The sequence below is a fragment of the Plectropomus leopardus genome, chromosome 16 (assembly GCF_008729295.1).
Source record: "Plectropomus leopardus isolate mb chromosome 16, YSFRI_Pleo_2.0, whole genome shotgun sequence".
Classification (NCBI taxonomy): Eukaryota; Metazoa; Chordata; class Actinopteri; order Perciformes; family Serranidae; genus Plectropomus; species Plectropomus leopardus.
In genome coordinates this window covers 2,294,358-2,314,420 of record NC_056478.1, presented here as the reverse complement: position 1 = coordinate 2,314,420, position 20,063 = coordinate 2,294,358, and the positions used below count along the sequence as shown (strand labels likewise).

The 20,063-nt window shown below is 39.1% G+C and overlaps 1 protein-coding gene across 2 annotated transcripts; it reads right to left on the bottom strand.

The window, feature by feature from the left end:
* Positions 1–8,678: 8,678 nt before the first annotated feature.
* gtf2a1 (general transcription factor IIA, 1) lies at positions 8,679–18,880 on the bottom strand. Of its 2 annotated transcripts, none has more exons than XM_042504027.1 (10): positions 18,666–18,880; positions 15,580–15,681; positions 14,175–14,364; positions 13,236–13,300; positions 12,100–12,175; positions 11,806–11,948; positions 10,517–10,621; positions 10,024–10,311; positions 9,782–9,871; positions 8,679–8,827 (listed from the first exon to the last, which is right to left on the bottom strand). In XM_042504027.1, the coding sequence occupies exons 1-10, from the start codon at positions 18,693–18,695 to the stop codon at positions 8,720–8,722; spliced, it is 1,197 nt and encodes a 398-aa protein (XP_042359961.1). In that variant the 5' UTR covers positions 18,696–18,880; the 3' UTR covers positions 8,679–8,719. The 2 variants fall into 2 exon arrangements, with proteins under 2 accessions (XP_042359961.1, XP_042359962.1); XM_042504028.1 differs by having other exon boundaries at positions 11,824–11,948.
* Between the last annotated feature and the right edge of the window lie 1,183 nt (positions 18,881–20,063).

Below are 20,063 nucleotides of genomic sequence, written 5' to 3'. Positions count from 1 at the left end.
CACAGTCTGGCATTGATATACAAGTAAATATAACATGTTTTTTTTAATTTTCCTGTGATAAGACGACCTTTCTGAGGCGCTCTGTTCATACGTGGTTATTGTGTTCAAGGACAGCCTGCAGGCTCAGTGCCGTTCACAGTGGAAACTTAGTGAAAATGTAAAAACACTGCATATTTTATTGTTTTATCAATACGTCTGTATATAATGTAAATACTCATTACTGTGTGCTGATTTATTGATGAAAACAGGACGCATTTTTGGTGTTGATTTGTCTGTTATCAGAAAAGTCAATACGAATAGTTATAGTTTTATACTTGACTGGGATGCAGAAAAGTGTTTTTACAGTGCAGGTGGACTCTGATATTGTGCTTTTATGTGACTTATATCTGCACCAAATTGATATATCACTTCATAAAATATTTGAGTTATTGTGTTTTTTAATGTAATCACTTTCGCTTTCTTCACTCTGATCCAGCAAAAACACTCTGCAGAGGTATGTCCTCGTCTCCCGAGAGCATGTGATCCAATTACAAAAGTAAACGCGAGACACATTTTGATTATTAGCAATTTTCTACAAATTACACACAGGTATGATAATCACAAATATATGCCGCTGAAGCCTCGTCTCTCCTCTGGAATGTCATGGTTGTTTTTTTAGCATGATCGTGATATTTTTCCATCCTCTTACGGAAACGAGTGACTTATACAATCAGCAGAGATAGCTTCGCCTTCGCCGTGAGAGCTTAAAGCAAATACAGCTGAGACACGTGCGAGCTGCGCCGCCGTTAACTGCTGCGATATTGAGCCATTATGAGTTAAAGGACACTCTGCCAATGACAGCTTAACATCTGGTTAGCATTTCATCTGCTGGGTGACATTTTTTAAAGGAAATATAAAGATGAACAGGAGGGACTTTTCCAGGAAAAAGGGATTATTTCAGGCCTTTTTTTCATGTTTCTTGCAAATCCAGAGTGCTGGACAGTTTGTTTCACTATGGAAAATATACAGCACAACATGCCCAACTCTATATCACTGGTTTAAAACCGCAAAACTGGAAGGATTTCTGGTTTTTAAAGTTGAAAAAAATTAAGAGTGGCATCTGCTCGCTGCGTTCCAGACTCGACTCACGATGCAAATTCCTCACAGACTAACAGGACATCATTTTCAGCCGAATGTTTTCCACAGCTCCGCGTCCATCTCCTCCAATCACCCATTAACAACAATCCAGCGCGGACCCTTCAAACGCTAAGCACAGGGAGCTGGAGCATGATGTGCCTGGCTGCGTTTGTGAGGGGCCTCCTCCCCTCCACTGCCAGCTAATGTTAGCCCGTACTGTGCGGAGTGTGTGCGCGTCAGGTTTGATCAAAATCAAAATCACCGCACACTGACGTGGGCGAGCGCGAAGAGCCTCGGGGTGGTGACATACCTGCCCTCTAAAACTCCACTTAGAACTCATGAAGTGTTTTCTCAAAGCCGCCATCATACAGAAAATCAGAAAGAAATCAACGAACAGAAAGGGCCGAATGAATTAATCGAAACTTGGACTGGATTTATTTTGACATTCTTCACCTAGCTGGCTCTCAGGCCCGCCTGATCATTCCTCTGCGGGTATTTCAAACAAACCCATCGCCGAGCCGTTCCTCAAATAAGCAGGGACGATGCGCCTCGCTAACACCAGATTATGTTGCTGAACTCAAATACAGTGAGAAAGAGTCCTGAGAAGGACTGAGCAGACACGTTTTCTATCAGGAGCTTTAGAGAAGCCTCGGTCACTCGCAGAAGGTCACGGACTTCAAGCATCCCTCCAGCTCTTGTTCCTGGGAACATAAAATCCCTAAATTTATGACGTCATTCCTAACGTTATTCCACGGGCCAGTAGACGAGCACGGTCCTCTTGAAGAGTCAAGTTTCTCTCTCACACAGACTCTTGAATGACCGCTGGAGTGAACCGCAGAGTGAAAACATTTCTCCCCTCGCTGTTCTGAAAGTGGCTCTAAGCATCGACCAAAAAATGTATAACAAGAGTTTTATAATTTCTGCTTTCACCAAATAATTCATCACATACACGAGAACAATCTACATCCATGACCTGATGCGCCACGTCCTTATTTTTGGGGGGTATTTAATTTGCATTATACATTTATAATTAATTAATTTGCTTTAGAAAATATTTTGGAGATTCATCTGCTGACCACTTGAGGGAGTTCACGTACCACTGCTGGTACACGCACCATAGTTTGGGAACCTTTGTGCAAACATAGAGTTACAGACTCACCTGCTTAAGCGCCTGTCTGATGTCGGACAGGTGTTGCAGGAGGGGGATTCGGACGCTCTTTGAACAAAAAGCTTTTCAGCTGGAATGTAATGAGAACAGAACTTCATTTGGACTTTTTGTGCTTGAAATGAAACGATTTCCGAAGATAAAATTTTACCTTGAGAGATTGCGGGCTGTTGATGTTTCAGGATCTGCAGCCTTTGGGCCTTTTTCCCTCATTTTAACCTGGAGGAAAAAGCACAGGTGTCACTGATAAACACTAACGACGACTCTGTTCTATTTGTGTCCCATTAAGTCAAAACCAGGACTGAAACTGAGGCAGCTACATGGAATTCAACAATGGAGGAAAACCAGAAAAGGAGGAATCTCCATTAGAGACGGATAGAGGCTCTTTGTCTCGACATGCCGCAGCCAACAGGCCTGGATACCACACTCCTCTGAAGCCTACAGACTCTATTTTGCCATGCAGCTGATTGGCAGTCACCGTCAGTTAGCTGGTAAGCAGAGAAAGTTTTAGAGTGGAAGCTCGGCATCTCCAGGGCCTCATTATGAGCCTCGTTCGCCAGCAGCACAGACTCTTTCGTCTGAGTGCCCAGGAGCAGCGAGAGGGCCCACTTCATCAGAAGCAGCCGGGGAAGCGTTCCTCCTCCTCGGGGTCTGCTCAGGACTGAATAAGTCTTTGTGAGGCGTGATATACTGTAGAAGTGACAGCTTGCCTCAAATCCATTTACAATCAAGGGCATAAATCTCCATGTAGTTTCTGATTCAGCCTTAATCCCAGACAGCACCACACCTTTATCTCATAATTACCCACAAGGAAATACACGGGGATTGTATCAGTTTGGTTAGGAATTAGAGGGAAAAACGCGGGGAGAAACGCCCGCGCTCTGCATACCCTGACAGACATCCACACACGGGATTATACTGCCAGAAAAGTGGAATATAAGACACGCTGAGGCAGATTTTGGGACTCACACGTCAGATAAAATAAGTGATTTCTTAACCACGGCTCCCTTGAAACCAGAGGGTACTTCTGCAGTTGCCAGGACATGTTAATAAGTACCTAATTTTAAGATTCAAGAAGGTTTATTGTCATTCCAAGAGGGAGAATAGGCCTGCACACTTACTCATGCCACACAAGTTTACTGAAGACAGCGTTTCGATCCCTCGGGTCAAAAACATGTGACCTGACAGAGTAAGTGTGCAGGCGTTACCTTTTTTCCCCTCATAAAAGCTGTTTTTTGACAGCCCTGCACCTACGTGACATGCGTGTAAATATCCTTTTTTCAACTTATTGTCATTCCAAAAGGTGACGTTCATGAGAGGGAACACAACTAAGAACTAAAGTCTCAATAAAGCAGCAATATAAAGTACACTAGAACCTAAAACTAGCTGAAATTACAGCAAGACTAAAAACAATACAAATTTAACAGTGCACATGGGCATTAAAAATAAATATTCAAGTAAAAAATTGATATTAAAATCATACCCATACTGAGACCTTGTCTTTATATATACAGATGTTTTTGTAAATGCATGTTCTCTCCACACGTAAACAGATGTTAAGGCCTTTTTAATGTAGATTTTGTAAAATACCTTCAAAGGTGCAGATTTTATTAAATCTCTGGTTACTGTTTGTGTGGACGTGTAAAATAAAGCATTCTAGTGTCTATGGGGATACTCTGTAAAACAAATGCTTCTTCTTTTTAATAGAGTGGGAAAATATCGGTTTAAAAAAATCTGTGTAGACAGAGCCTGAATCAGCTTTAATACTTGATTACTATTTGAACAAATAATTAGCAAACAAGCAGAAAAGTTAACAGCTAAGATAATGAATAAATGCTTTAAATAAACTACCACAAGTAATGGACAAAGTGTTAAACAGTTCAAGATGGTTAAAATTGCTAAAATAATGGAAAAATCATTATGATAATTGCTAATTATAATGAGCTTCCTGTTACAATTATAGCTTAACACAATGAACAACTATAACATTAGATAACAAAATATACCAGACAAACTGTTAGCTAAACGTAATGGATAAACTTATATTTAGCCAAATTTAACAAACAAATGGTTACAATAGTTAGACAAATGTAGGCTAATGTAAAAACTGTTAAAATAACGTTAATAAAAAATACTGTCATATTTACCATGTTCATGAAGAGTCCATATGAATGCCCCCTCTCATGGTATTCATGACCTAAATAAATAAAATAAATAAATGAATAATGGATAAAGTCTTGAAATAGTGAGCAAGAGGTTAAAAATGCAAAAGTAATTGATGAACGGTTCAAAGAGCTAACTAATCATAATGGACAAACTGTTAGTTAGCTAAAAGTAATGACAAATGTCACAATAATTAGCAAAATGTAATTGAAAAATTGTAACAATAGTTAGTTAAATGTAATGCGCAAATAGTTACAACAGTTGGTCAAAAGTAACAGACAAACTGTTGCAATATTTAGCTGAAAGTGGCTCCATGGACAAATGCCAACAAAGTTAGCTAAAAATAGCAAATTGTTTCAATTAGCAAAGAGAAATTGACAATAATAGTTAGCTAAATGTATTGAGCAAATCATTATGATAGTTAGCCAAAAGTAACAGACAAACTGTTACAATATTTAACTAAAAGTAACAAATTGTTACAAATAGTTAGCTAAAAAAAATGACAAAATCTGACAACAGAAAGCTAACCGTAATTGAGAAATTGGTACAATGGTTAGCTTAACATAATGAGCATATTGTTTCAACAGTTAGCTAAAAGTTACGGAAAAAAACTGTTAGAACAGTTAGCTACTCGTAATGGACAAATGTCACAATAGTTAGCTAAATTTGACAAGTTATTACAAATAGTTAGCTAAAAGAAACGGACAAAATATAACAATAGTTAGCTAAATGTAATGAGCATACTGTTTCAATAGTTAGCTAAAAGTAACGGAAAAAATGTCAGAACAGTTAGCTACACGTAACGGACAAATGTCACAATAGTTAGCTAAAAGTGACAAATTGTAACAAATAGCTAGCTAAAAGAAACTGACAAAGTATAACAATTACCTAAATTTAACTGACTAATTGTTACAGTAGTTAGCTTAACTTAGGCTAAACAACAAACGTTACAATAGTTAACCGTGTTCAAAAGAAGAGTCCACGTGAAAGCCTCCCTCATGTCGCGTTCACGACCTCGAAAGTGGAAAATATTTTTTGAGACCTCCGACTTGCGATGTGGTAAAGACGAGCTCACCAGGTCCATCTGAACACAACATTAAAACGTACACACTAATTAATTTAGCTAAGGTAATTAATAAATGCTTTTAAATAGTAAAGAGTGGTTCAAATTGCTAAAGTAATGGATACATTTTTACATTTAGCTAAAAGTAACACAAATTACAATAGTAAGCTAAATGCAATAGACAAATTGTTACAATAATAAACAATCATTAATTGCGATCGACTTTCTTTTTCTTACAGTTAGCTTAAGGTAATGAACAATTGTTACAACAGTTGGCTAAACTTAATGGACAAATTAATTTGTTAATTAGGTTTTGTTACCTGTGTAGCTAAATAAACGGACAATTAGTTACAATAGTTCGGTAAAGAAGATATAAAAATAAGAAATATGTGGGTAATGTGACAAAAAAAAGATGGAAACCAGTTTAACATGGGAATACAGCAAGTGCTTAAAATTAAAAGGTTTGACAGCAACAGTTATTCACATATTTAAAGTTCAGGCTAAGATTTTTTTTTAAAAATATTTTCTTTTGACTTTTTGCATTCAAAGTACAACTGTCTGAGTTTTGTTCCACACTTGATTTAATATTTAAAAAAAAATTAAAAGAATAATATTAACAATACATTTCCTTAATCATCTGAACAGCAGTTAGAACAGACACGACAAAACAATCAAAAAGCAGAGAATCAATTTTTAATAGACATCCGTTTCATGAGCTCATCTATCATTTAATATCGGAAAACTAAAAGTTCAAAAGGCACACGCAACATTCAACGACAAGAACACAGAATAAGAATCAGTTATGAGTTTATTTTCTTATTGTGACTAAAACCATGGAGAGCTACTGAAGGCTATTCCAACTGTCCACATTCACTTGATTTTTTCGACTTTAAATCTGTTGGAAACCTCTCTGTTGGCACGTATTTATTATTTGAGGATTGTGATGGACCTGAAAAAAGATTTTGTTTGCTATGCAAATTAATAATAAAGAATGAGGACAACTGCTTTCAGTCCGTGAGAAAAAAAATCACAAATATACAAGAATGAAGTCTTATTTTATAAGATTAAACTCGTAATTTACTGGATTTAAAAAAAATCACAATATTATGAAATTAAACTTTAAAAGTGACAAAGATTGAATACATAACCAGAGATGATTTGAGTTAAATCTCATCATATTATGACTTTTTATCTTGCAAATGTACGATTTTAATCTCTTAACATTAGCCACTTTTTTTTCTCATTTATGATATAAATATTGTAATATTATGACTTCATTGTTGTACTTCTACGTTTTTTTCTCATAAAATTACAACTTTTCTCGAAGTTACGACTTCCTTCTCCTAATATTATGACTTTTTCCCCAAATCTAAGATTTTTTTTTCTTTAACATGGCTCTAATCGTCTGTTGTGTGTATTGAAAAAAATAAAACAATCTTTTAATTTCACTTCTTGGTTAGTCGGTGCTTCCTTGGTATTAATGGTGTTTCTATAAAAATGTACTCTTCAGAGCCAACCATCAACCAAATTGACACAACAGTCAAAAAACACGTACTTTATTTCAAATTGCTGCAACAGGGGCACTAAAAACAAACTGCAGAGAAACACACGGCCCCCCGAGTTAAACTCACTTGGATAGAAAATATTCTCATTTAAAAGTCATGAATAAAATGAAAGCACAGGAGAACAAATGGTGGACGAAATGATTTGGAGAACAGCGTTATGTAGCTTTGTCCAACCAACAAAAAAGAAAAATAAAGGAACACTTATTAGATTATAAGAGCACAGTTTGGTGCGGCTTTCCAACCTTTTTCAAAAAATAGAACATTTCATGAACTTTCAGGAATAAATAAAATGAAAAATAAAAAAGGACACCGCCCTGTCCCCACCAAAAAAAAAAAAAAAAAAAAAATTAAAACTTTTTTTTACTGTTACTGTTTATCTGCGACAGTTTGACATTATGGGGTGTGCAAGAAAAATAAACTAATAAAATTCCAGAGAAAAGCGGTGACAACACACACATCAATCCACACACACACACACACACACACACACACGTCAACACACTCACCACGTGCCAGTCACTGTCTCTCTCTCACACACACACACACACACACACACACACACACACACACACACACACACACACACACACACACACACACACAGAAGAGAGCACGCTGTGGCTATTGATTACCTTGACTGATTTCACGACACATCGATAAACTGACAGTGCAAATCTTCAGACGGCTGCAGGGAACTAAAATAAGAGCAAAGAAGTTACACCAACAGGACAAACTTTCGACATTTTGTACAATTCTTGAATTCAGTGTTGGATCTGTTCTTTTAAGTTTGGTTTTTTTGGATAAACATGGAATGAAGCTCCAGAGAAGCCGATGAAGAAAATAACAGTACTTTTTTTTGGATTGAGCACTCCATAGAAGATTAAAATAATGCCTTTAAACAACGATTAGTCATTTTGGGATTAATGTAATTAGGCCTTCCTCGTCTTAACCCTTCATTAAACACATTTTTTTTAAAAGAAAAAGTTTAAAACAATAACAGGTTGTTAACTACATAAAACACTCTGGAGCACCATTTTCATAAACATGGATGAAGACGATCCAAGAACAAAAAAATTAGGAGCCAAAAGTTGATTCTGGCCGTTCTAAAGGCAGCGATCCTGACTGGTGGCACTAAGTTTGGACTTAAACGCAGACACGAGTCAATCCAGTCAACCGACTACAGTGCATCATGAAGGTGTTTCTCATCTACGGGTTATAATGAGTGACCTCTGACCCCCCCTGAGGCGGGACGGGTCAGGTCACCCTGGTCCACTACACCTGTACGACGTGAAATGCTTACTCTCCGATGTTTGTGAATTCTCTAAGGAAAAAGACGCGGAGAAGCCCGGAAAAAGCAAAAATAGATAAAGAACGCTCTTTTCACAGGCTTCTCTCTTTTCCCCTGTAAGTTTCTCATCCCGCAAGGCTAGTCGGGCGTTTTTGACGACACCCGGGTTTTTACGGTACCTCACAGTCCTTTGGGTTTGTCAGAGTTCTCAAAGACTCAGCACAAGTTTCCTGAAATGAATCCAGTCACAGGATATGGAAGGATACTGACGTGTCTGTTAACTGGATAGAAGGAGTTACAGAGTTCCTGCTCCTGTTGCTTTGTCTGTTTTTTTTTTGTTGTTGTTGTGTTTTTCTACTTCACCATTCGGCATCCCCAATGGCTTTGGAGAAGACATAGTCTCTCCCGTTCAGATTCATGATCCCGTCCTTCAGGTGGAATTTCCATTTGTTCTTACTTCTATGAATCTGGGGAGCGAAGAGAAGGAAATTAATGTAGTGGGCGTCGAGGACAGATGGACAAGTGGACACCGTCTCTAATGTCTTTGGCTATGCATACAAAAGAAACGCCGGTGCACATTAACAAACGTACACTTGCCAACATTTGGATGTCGTCACATCATGATACGAAACAAGTGTCTGATTTTAAAGGCTGCAGTGAAGTGATGTCACTTTCTAAACGTATCAGACTGTTTTACTTGTTCGCGTGTTCGCCCACTTCAGTCATTAAATCCACATTACTGATGTCCAAGTACAAATAGTCATCCCTAAAATATTGTCACAGTATCAATATCTACATATTTCGTCATATTGTGACATTTGATTTTGTTGCCCAGTCCAGCATTCATGAAGCTTTGGAGGAGATTCAAAATATTCTGATAAATACCGTGTACCGTAATATGGCCCAAAAATAATGTGATATTACTTCAAGGCCATACTGCCCAGCCCTGCTTTACAGCATATGACATCCCTGTCCTTAGACCGTCACGGCGACTAAGCATGAACTCCCCCAAAAACCCGTTTAACAGGGGGGAAGAAAAGGTAGAAACCTCAGGAAGAGCAACTGAGGAGGGCGCGTGTACAAAAAAAAAGAGTGCAAATTCAAACCTAAAAACAGAGCAGATCAAACACAGGACGTTCCTCAACCATCAGATGTTAAAATAAAATGTAAGATTTGAACAGAAGCAACAATGACGGCAAATTTAAAACCAAAGAGATGGAAACAGCCTTAAAATAAGACATCTGGCATTATCTGCTTTTACGACAGAACCGTATGATGTTGGAAAACACTTCTGACCCAAGACGAGCTGGGCCCTTCAAAATAAAAGCACCACGTGTTTGTGTAAATTCTACAAACAGTACCTGCGGGTCAATTTTGAGTTTTTTTATGCCATACTCAATCACAAAATCAACCTTTCTTACCTTGTCATACTGGCACACCACTACATTCTCTGTATCAAACAGCTCCTGGTCCTCCTCGTCACTGACGTCATCGCCGCTGTTCAGCGGCTCCTGACGAGGAGACAAAACCAAAGACTTTAAAACAGAATCTGTGGTTTTTACATTAAACACAGTGTGGTTGACTGTGGCGAGCTAAACGTCCCGCTGATTAAGCAAAAACATTATAAAAAAATGAACAACAAAATAACTCTGTTTCCTCCCACCTCCTCAACCTGCCCATCCTCTCCCCCATCTTTGTCCTTCTCCTCCTCATCATCATCGTCATACTCCTCCTCCTCATCCTCGTCCTCCTCTGAGGAGGTGTCTCCGGCGCCGTCCACCTGCAGCATCATGGGAGGCTGCTGTGCCGGGGGCTGCGGCTGAGCCTGGGCCGGCTGCTGGGCCTGAGGTGGGGCCTGTGGCGCAGCTGCACCCTGGGCCTGCTGCACCTGCTGGACCTGAGCTGTTGCAGCCTGACCGGGCTGCTGCGCCATCGCCGCCGCCTGCATCACCTGACAGGAGGAGGGGCCACAGAGGAGAAAACAGCGATTGTGACACTAACTTCAATCAATCAATCAATCAATAATACTATAAAACAAAAGAGGCAGGATGTGCAGTAATAAAAGCAGAACTATGTATTAGAGAAAGGTCCTCAGAGTGCAGCAAACATCCAGAGAAGAGTGATTAAATCTGTAATGACGGAGGAGAAGTGCTGACCTGTGTGTTGCCTTGGACTTTGTTTCCTGAAGCTAAAACAATCTGCTGCGGCTGGATGATGACTCCTGTTTGCTGAGGCAGGCCTCCCTGCAGAGGAGCCAGAACCTGCACACACAGTCCACACCAAGAGCTCACACTTTCTCACACGTTCTCAGAGAAATGTTACAGCACTGTCTTTGTAGGCTTTGAAGGAAATTACATCTTAGACGGACAGTTTACCAGAAATCAAAAATACATATCATTCCTCCGACCTGTTGTTTTATTAATAAGTCGATAGTTGTGTTGTGAGGTGCAGAGTTTTGGAGATATCGGCTGTAGAGATGTCCTTGTGGTGCTCAAAACACCAAAAATACTTTTAAAAACTCAACAGTTATGTCTCTTTCAACTGCTTCAACACCAGGGGACACATCAGGGGGGACACACAGTCACATGGTCAAGATAAAGATAAAGATAAAGATAAAGATACATACAGCCATGATGTGCCTCTGTTCACCAAAATAAGGTGTTACTGCCTGCAGGCGTGTCACACCAGCAGAAATGTATCAGATCGATATCAATGCTGGTGAAACTGCGAGATTCTTATATCTAATTTGATATCACAGTAAAAAAACATAAACAAAATAATATGTATTTATAATATGCATGTACTTAAACATGCACTCATTTATGAAAACATTTAAGACATTTAATTTTAATTTTACTCTAAAACACAAAGTACTCGTCTATGTGAGTTTATGAGACTTTGAGGGCAGAAAACATATTAATATATAATATAATATACAGCCTACCGTTTATTAACATATTTATCCTCCATTGTTCAGCACGTTTATTTAAGATTTGACGGTTGGCCTTTGTGGTCGACCGTCTGTCCCGCCCCTTTACTGTGATTGGAGGGCATTTTTCAGTTCTCTGTGACCCCAAAAAACAACAAATTTGCAGCTCAGCGCAGAATGGACGCTCAGCGCCTCGTCACGCTGCCGGCTTTAGCAGCCGAGTATAAACACGTGTTGCTCCCATTGCAAAGAACCTTTTTTAAAAAAAGCTAACCAAAGGGAAACAATGCTTTCCTCTTTGAAGAGTCGAGGTGGAGCTGATGCTGCAGCTGCACTTGCTGATTTGTTTTTCTGCCGGTTTTCTTCTTATTCCTTTGACATTTAACAGAAAGCTACAACACTAGTGGGCGTATTTGCTGCCCTGCCGGGTCCGAAAGAATTACATCACGGATACCTTCGCTGCTGAAGAAAAAGGTTTCAGAATTTTGGCATTGTTCTCGTGACAGTCCTACCTACCTGTCTGATGGGGCGTACCTGTTGTATAACCGGTGCCTGCACGCCACCTGGCTGCATCTGCTGCTGCAGGAGGATCTGCTGCTGGGGCTGCTGGATGATGTACTGAGCCCCGTTAGGTGCGCGGACCACCTGCAGGATCTGACCTGAGAGACGGCGAAACACAGGAGACATGAGGAGACATGAGCGCCGTGTGAGTGCACACATTCATAAATTATCTTAATTTACCAATTTGAGTATCTATCTTCTTTTTTTTTGAATATTTGCTGTAAAAATAAACTTGTGTGGGTGTTTCACCTTGGCTGGTGATGAGCTGTTGGTACGGGGTGACCCCTGTGGGCAAAGCAAGCGTTGCTGCGGTCGCTGCTGCACTCTAGAGGAGGAAAGGAGAACATACATGAGGAACTGAAACAAGGCAGGCAGGTGTGTGTGTGTATATACACACACACACACACACACACAAACAAGACGTTGCGGTTCAAAAATGTGGAGAAAAAAAAAACATTTAAGAAAGTTTTGAGGTTGCCAAGGTGTAAATGCTCTATGGGGGTTTTAAAACACGTACAAACACTTTCAGTTTAAGTACATTTCTCTAGAGAGATTTGAATATTTATGAAAAACAGCACAGCGTCTTTACAATCAAAGTGCTAATATTCATATTCCCCCGGCTGCCGTGATAAAAAGCAGCCGTTACATATTTGCATTCATTCATTTTACCTTCCAGGTTTGACGGTGAGAGGTTAGAAATTAGCAAGTGAAGCTCAAACAGCGTGTTTGAGGATTAAGACGAAAAACACAGTTTACTAATACAGCACAGATGCGAGCCTCGACACCAACAGATGGCTCGCTGAACACAAGTGTTGTTGAGAGAAGGCAGTACAAAAGGAAGGGAAGTGTTGACACTCGACTGTGCGAAATTAGAACTGATGAAGGAGAAAGTGTGTGTGAGACACAACAGGAGCATGTAAGAGGATGTATTATCCTCGGCTTTATCTCCACTGTAATCCAGACTACCACACAACTCTCTGAAGGTCCCTTCTCTCCTCTACTCTCCTGATTTCCACATCCTTCTGCCCCTCCATCTGTCTGCTACTACAGCCGTCCACCTGCTGTGAGCAAACAGCCTGCAGAGACACATTAACATCCTCTTCTTCTTCTTCTTCTTCTTCTTGGCTGTGAAATGTGTGCATGAAAAAAAGTTCTTTCTCCAAAAAAAAAAATATTACACTAAAAGAGTACTTCAGCAAGTAAGCAAGTCACTGTACATCAGTACACAGTCTGTGCATCAGTACACAGTCTGTGCGTCAGTACACGGTCTGTGCATCATTATAAAGTGGAGATCAGCAGCTGCTGCAATGCACTGGTTTTTCTTATGCGCACGAAACCCAAAACTGCAGTTAAATGTAAATTTTATGTGCACATTATGTACTTACCATCCCTGTTGCACTCATGTGCTGCAGAATCTTTGAATCCTGAACAATGACTTGCTGCTGGGGAGCTGCAGAAGGACACATATTTATATTTTATCAGAACATGCACCATATTAATCAACAATCATGAAAATAAAACGATTACATACAGAAGAGCAGATCCGTGATAACACTGATTTGCTCAAAACATTACAGGGTTGCCACAAATTTTCATTGACAAAACTTAATTTTTGTTCCCATGACTTGTTAAGGACAGTAAGGATAATTACAAAAAGTCTTGTCCCAATTACCTGGCATTTTTTCAAACATATCAGATTCAAACTCTGTTCAGTCAACTGCATACACAAATTAAGAGACAGGATACAGCAGGAAAATATCAAAATGTATATACTTTACTTTGTCTGGTGACATATATGATATGTGATTTTATGCTGTTTTATTGTTGTTGTTTTTTGTAAGGTGACCTTGAATGTCCTGGAAGACGTCCATATATAAAATGTATCATTATTATTATTATTTAAACATACACGATGATTTAAAAAAAAATGTTGCCACACATCGACAGCTTTAGAAAATTAATGTTCTGCTATGCTGCATTACGTTGAAAAATATCCATGAATTATTACTGTAACAATTTCATTGAACACAATAAAATTCCATGACTTATCCAAGGATTTTAAGGATTTGCACTAATTCCATTACTTATCTAGCCCTGGAAAATGTGACTATGAAATTTAATGAGTTATGCAGGTTTTCCATGACTGTACAAACACTGCATTTCATCAGTTTAATCAGCGACTATGGAAACGAATGCAAACGGACAAACTCTTAAACAGAGAATTTGTCTTCAATAACTCTTATTGTCAGCAGGAAGGCTGCACGTGACTTAAATAGTTTGTGTGTTTCAGCTCGTTGTTGTTTACCGCCGTGGCGCTGGCGTACCTTGCTGCTGCTGAGGGGGCAGGATCACCTGCTGCGCCTGCGCTGGCTGAGTCACCTGCTGGACTTGTTGGACCTGCTGGACCTGCTGCTGAACCTGCTGCTGCTGCTGCTGAGCGGCCTGCAGGGCCGCCTGCTCCTCAGTGTGGAAACCCTCCACTGCCTTCGACTGCAGCAGCTTGTTTTCCCACAGCTGGAGGTCAGAGGACAGAGTCGTAGAAAGACGTTGTTTGTCAGGAGGCAGCCTCAGAGTTTTAGGAATATTTCAGTGATGAACCACTTTCATTAATGCCTCCCACACACCAGAAGACTCTTTAAAAACTATTCAAAGTCTTGATTCCCTCTCACTTCTTAAGACAATGTGTTTTTAGTCACACACTAACATTTTGCAAAAATTGAGGGATCTTGCAGCGTCACTATTTGCAAGAATACAACTAGATTCCTTTTAAAGGGTTTCTACAGCTTAAGGCAAGTTATGTTTAAGGCTTTATGACTTTTAATGCCACTCAAAATTAAATTTAAGACCAATTTTACAGTAAACGAAATTGAAGAAAAAACATCTATTAATGATTACGTAACGCTTTGAAACCTGGATCACCATCAATTTCTTGTGTTGCATTCAAACGCCTATTTAATATAATATTTATAATTATTATAAGTTAATATCTGAAATTATTTTACAGAATTATTAGAATTTCTCTTCATTTCCAAATTGCTATTATTTAATGAATTAAATGCCCTTTAAAGCTTTTTTTTATGAGATTATTTCTCATCCTGCTTCCTGGTGGAAAATATCTCACCAAACTCCCTTTAAGAAATATTACATTTTTAAAATTCCTCAAGTATAAGTGAAATCACATAACTCCACAATCCCAGGATTAAAAGCATTATTGCTTTTACTCTGCATCGATAAAAATCCAATTGAAATTTTTTCGCCTCAACACAAAACCAACCTTTGTGTTGCCGTGTGTAACTGATGGATGTTTGTATCTGTTGTATTTTACTGTTTGGATGTATGTACTGTTGCCCTTACCGTTTCTATAGTGCAGAGAATAAAGTCTGTTGTATGCGTTGGTTAACTGCCCTTTTTTAGTGATGAAGAACTGGGTGAATCAGAGGCGAAGCGTTTTAAAAAAGAAGATTTCTCACTAAATTAAGAAGGTTCAGATCACACACACTGAATTAAACACCACAGTCCACATCTCCACCCACACACTCTCAGACATTACGCAGTACTGTTCGGGGGGAAAGCTTCTAAATGAGTAGCTGACATTTTGGAAACCATATTAAAAGGTCGGAATCGGCTAAATCTGGTGGAGGAAGTAGACCTCATTCACGACGCCTCTGCACTGGGGATATTTCCCCTTTAGCAGTCGCACACAGGAACAACGCTGCAGGACAGAGTTACCGTTTTGAGCTCCAGAAGCACTTGCTCATCCACTCCCTCGTCCAGGAACAGCTCTCGCACCTCGTTGATCACATCCTCGATCACAGACTTGTATAGTTTAGGCTGCAAGGAAGCAAGAAAGACATTTCTCATTACTGTGTTTGCTCATGCAGAAAAAAACACACAATAACACTTTAAAAAACAACATATATTATAATAAACGTTTTACATAGAGTAGTGATACTAAACTTATGGTCTGTGGGCAAAAATCTGGCCCCTGATAAGCCAAAAGGTGACCCCCTACCATTTTCTACTTCACAATAAAAATAAAGTGATTCAAACTGGGAACTGTTTTTGTACTTTTAGCATACATTAAGTGCCAAAGTGCATAAAACAGAATCAAAAAAGAGCTTTTTGATCTAAAAAAGTGCCAGTGGAGGATCCCCCACACCCAACTGAAGTCTTAGCTAAGACCCTAATGACTGAAAATCTTAGAAATGCCCTTAATTCCTTGAATTATCTTAAAATCTGAGAAACATCCTAAAATCTAAGAAACGTCCTAAAATTTTAAAAATGACCTAAATTCCTGGAAACATCCTGAAATTCTAGAAATGCTCCAAAATCCTAGAAACACCCTAAAGTCCTTGAAATGTCCTAAAATCCTGGACACGTGTACGGAGCTGCTGTGACTGGCCTCAGGAACATGTTTAACAGAAGGACGTCACAGACAGTGCTTCACAGCTGCCGAGCAGCCTCAGCGTGACGATATACATTATTTACTGCAGAGACAAATAACTTTTGTGGTAATATTTGGTGTTTACAATCAACTCACAGCAGGGCTGTGTCCGTCACCTACAGGACACGGTGACATACGTGACACACACACCACCAAACAAATGCAGTTTTAATGTCTACAAAAGCCGTGTTTCAGCACCAGAAATAACACTAGATATAATAATAATAATAATGACAATAAAGTGAGGGGATTGGTTTTGTACTTTTCGTGTACGTAAGGTATCAGAGAGCATAAGACAGCAGACCCTAATGTCCTGAAATCCTACAAACATGCATAAGTCCTAAGAATGTCCTAAAATCTTAGAAATGTCCAAAATATCCCAGAAACATTGTAACATCCTAGGAATGTCCTAAAAGTCAACAAGCACCCCCTCAAAAAATCCTAAAAGGAAATAGCCTAAAATCACAGAAATGTCCTAAAATCCATGAAACATTATAAAGCCCTTGAAACATCAAAAATCATAGAAATTTGCTAAAATCCCAGAAACATGCTAAAATCTAAGAAAAGTCCTAAAATCCAACAAATTGCCTAAAATCCTAGAAACATCCTAAAATCCTAGACACATGTATAGGTCTACTGTAACTGGCTTCCTGTCATGTCCATATGAAGCAAGTTTATGTCCACATGTCCACATTAAGCAAGTTTTTGTCCATATGTCCATATGGAGCAAGTTTATGTCCATATGAAGCAAATGTATGTCCATATGAAGCAAGTTTGCGTCCATATGTCCATATGGAGCAGGTTTATGTCCATATGTCCACATTAAGCAAGTTTTTGTCCATATGTCCATATGGAGCAGGTTTATGTCCATATGAAGCAAATGTATGTCCATATGAAGCAGCAAGTTTGCGTCCATATGTCCATATGGAGCAGGTTTATGTCCATATGTCCACATTAAGCAAGTTTTTGTCCATATGTCCATATGAAGCAAGTTTATGTCCATATGGAGCAAGTTTATGTCCATATGAAGCAAGTTTGCATCCATATGTCCATATGGAGCAGGTTTATGTCCATATGTCCATATGAAGCAAGTTTTTGTCCATATGTCCATATGAAGCAGGTTTATGTCCATATGTCCATATGACGCGGGACTGTGTCTGTCCCGGTAAACACAGTATGTCCCTCGGGACACGTTGACATACATGACGCACCAACCACCCAAACAAACGCCGTTTTAACGTCTACAACGGCCGCATTCCAGCACCGGAAGACGGCGACACAAAGGGCCACCGCACTGCGCTCCCAGCGCCGCATTGTCCCCCCGGTGTCCGCAGCGCGGACCTCGGTCTCGGCCTCCCTCCCCCTCGGCCTGTCTGCTCCTCCACTATTTAAAGCTCAGTCTGGTGTTTATATGTAGAGCCGGTGACGTAGCGTCGAGTAGCACCTTCCCATCCCGGGCAGTCTATATTAGAGAGCCAATATGGCGGTATAAAACCAGGCGGCAGGAAGGAGGAGGGTCAGAAGCGGAGCGAGGGGAGCCGCGGAAGCCATTTTACGGAGCGGCTAACTGCGCGCTCGACCACCCCGTAACTCCCAGCGTCATGTGGCGGAATGTGGAGGACTATTTTCGGTGTAACGTCTCATGAGTGCTCAGTTTACGGCTCAATAAGTGTGTAGTTGTCGTTTGGGAGCGGGACAGAGTTAATCTGAGATGGGTCAAAGTGGTTTTTGGGGCTAACGGCCGCCTGCTGCTTCGTGGAATGGTGGACAATGATGACTGAGCAACGGCGGACGATTTTCGGCTTTAGTTCGTTTAAAAGTCATAATAATTTAAAGTGGATGGTGGCGAAGTGCTTTGCGAACATCTCTTTCTATCGTATTAAATATTAAAGATTAACATTTATATATTTAAAAATTCCCCTTTTCAAAAACACTCACCGACACAAGCGATCATTTTAACCGTCACTTCACAGCACGAATACCGAAAAATCACCAGCTTAAATATATATTTTTACACATTTTCAAAAGCCTCTAAGACACTTAAAACCAAAATAACGGCCAGCTCATGAGCTCCAAACTGACAAACAACTTAAATATATCCATGTTCGCCATTTTCACCTATTTTCAAATTATGTGCACGAGCCCATCTAACCGTTACTCCTACCAAACGGCTGCAACTGAAAGAACAATCTAGTGTCGAAAACTGGTTAAAATGGCCGATTGACTCGTCTAAAAAATCATTTTATTTGATATCACAGTGTAGTGTTTGTCAAAGCACATTCAGAAAAACAAAAACCTGCCAAAAGCCCCTTTTTTCAGTTATCTTTACCCCATTTTCCCCCGCTGACAATCCTTAGAGATTGATCCTTACCACTGGGTTCGAGTTAGCCGAGCTCGCCATTATACGCGTAGTGTACAAACCACACGGAAATAGGCGAGAGATAGAGCCAAAAATTACGAAAAACGACTTTAAAACAACTGGGAACGGTATTTTAAAACAGCCGGCATTACTTTTGTAAATAAAACACAGTTTCAGCGGTCTTATTTACAATCCCGGGCTGCGAGTCCCCAGCCGTCCTCCGTCCGTCGTTGTCCTGCTTTATATACTGAGCGATGGAGCTGCGAGTGCGCGAGACATAGGGCAGGGTCAAACCGCACATCGCGCGAGATTTCGTGCGAAGGATGATGACTGAGGAATACAACTGCTGCTGGGAAATGTAGTTTGAACGTAGTAAGCGTAGTGTGTGCTCAGATCGCATTAGCTTTATAAACCTTTGTGATCTCGTTTACTGAATTAGGCCAAGTGTAAATAATACGGCCCAGATAACCAATCAATCACAGAGATTCACACAATGATAAATAATATAATTTATAATAAATATATGTTAAATATTATATATAAATATAATATCATATAATAATGATATGGATGAAGAATGCATTTGTATAATATTTGAACAAATAAAGCCCCTAACTGAAAATCAATGTTTCATTTTAAGCTTTATTGTGTGTATTGTGTGATTTTTGATAGAAGTCAAATTGACTGAAAAGTAAATTCCTGCGTAAGAGAGCAGAAGGTGGCGCGTGTTATTCAGGTCTTAAACTGCCCTCTGTGTTTATTTCTTTAGTGGTACATTTGTGAATGATAAAGCCAAATATGATAGATTATCATATATATGTCATTGTTTAATTTTAATATGTTTCAATATAAAGTACAATATACATTTGTACATTTAAAAAATATTATTATTAATATTATTTTGTAATTATTATTATTAGTAGAAGTAGTATTGAATTCACATCAACAGATTTACATTTTTTAAATTATCTTAAAAATAGAGAAAGATTCATAATTTCAAAACAAGCAATAGTAGACATTTAAAAAAGAACAAGGGAGAAAAAAATAGATTAAATTTGACATAATAATAATAATTATAATTCTCATCATTATTATAATTCAATTTATTTATTCATTTAATGTAACAACAATGCCTTTCGTTAATTGTTTATTACTCTTATTTTATTTTTATTTTCATTATTAAAAATATATTATTTACATATTTTAATTTGTAACTTCCTGTCTGCTGCTGATATTTGTTAATATTGAAAAGAGCATGCCAATACAATGCTTTGTTATCTATCTATCTTTGGAAAAAAGATTCTCTGGAATAAATGTATTTGAAACAACAATGTACACACGTGTGTATCCTAAAACTCAAACTCTGTCCCCGTCCATAACCCAAAAAAACCCAACTTCCTGTGGAAACAT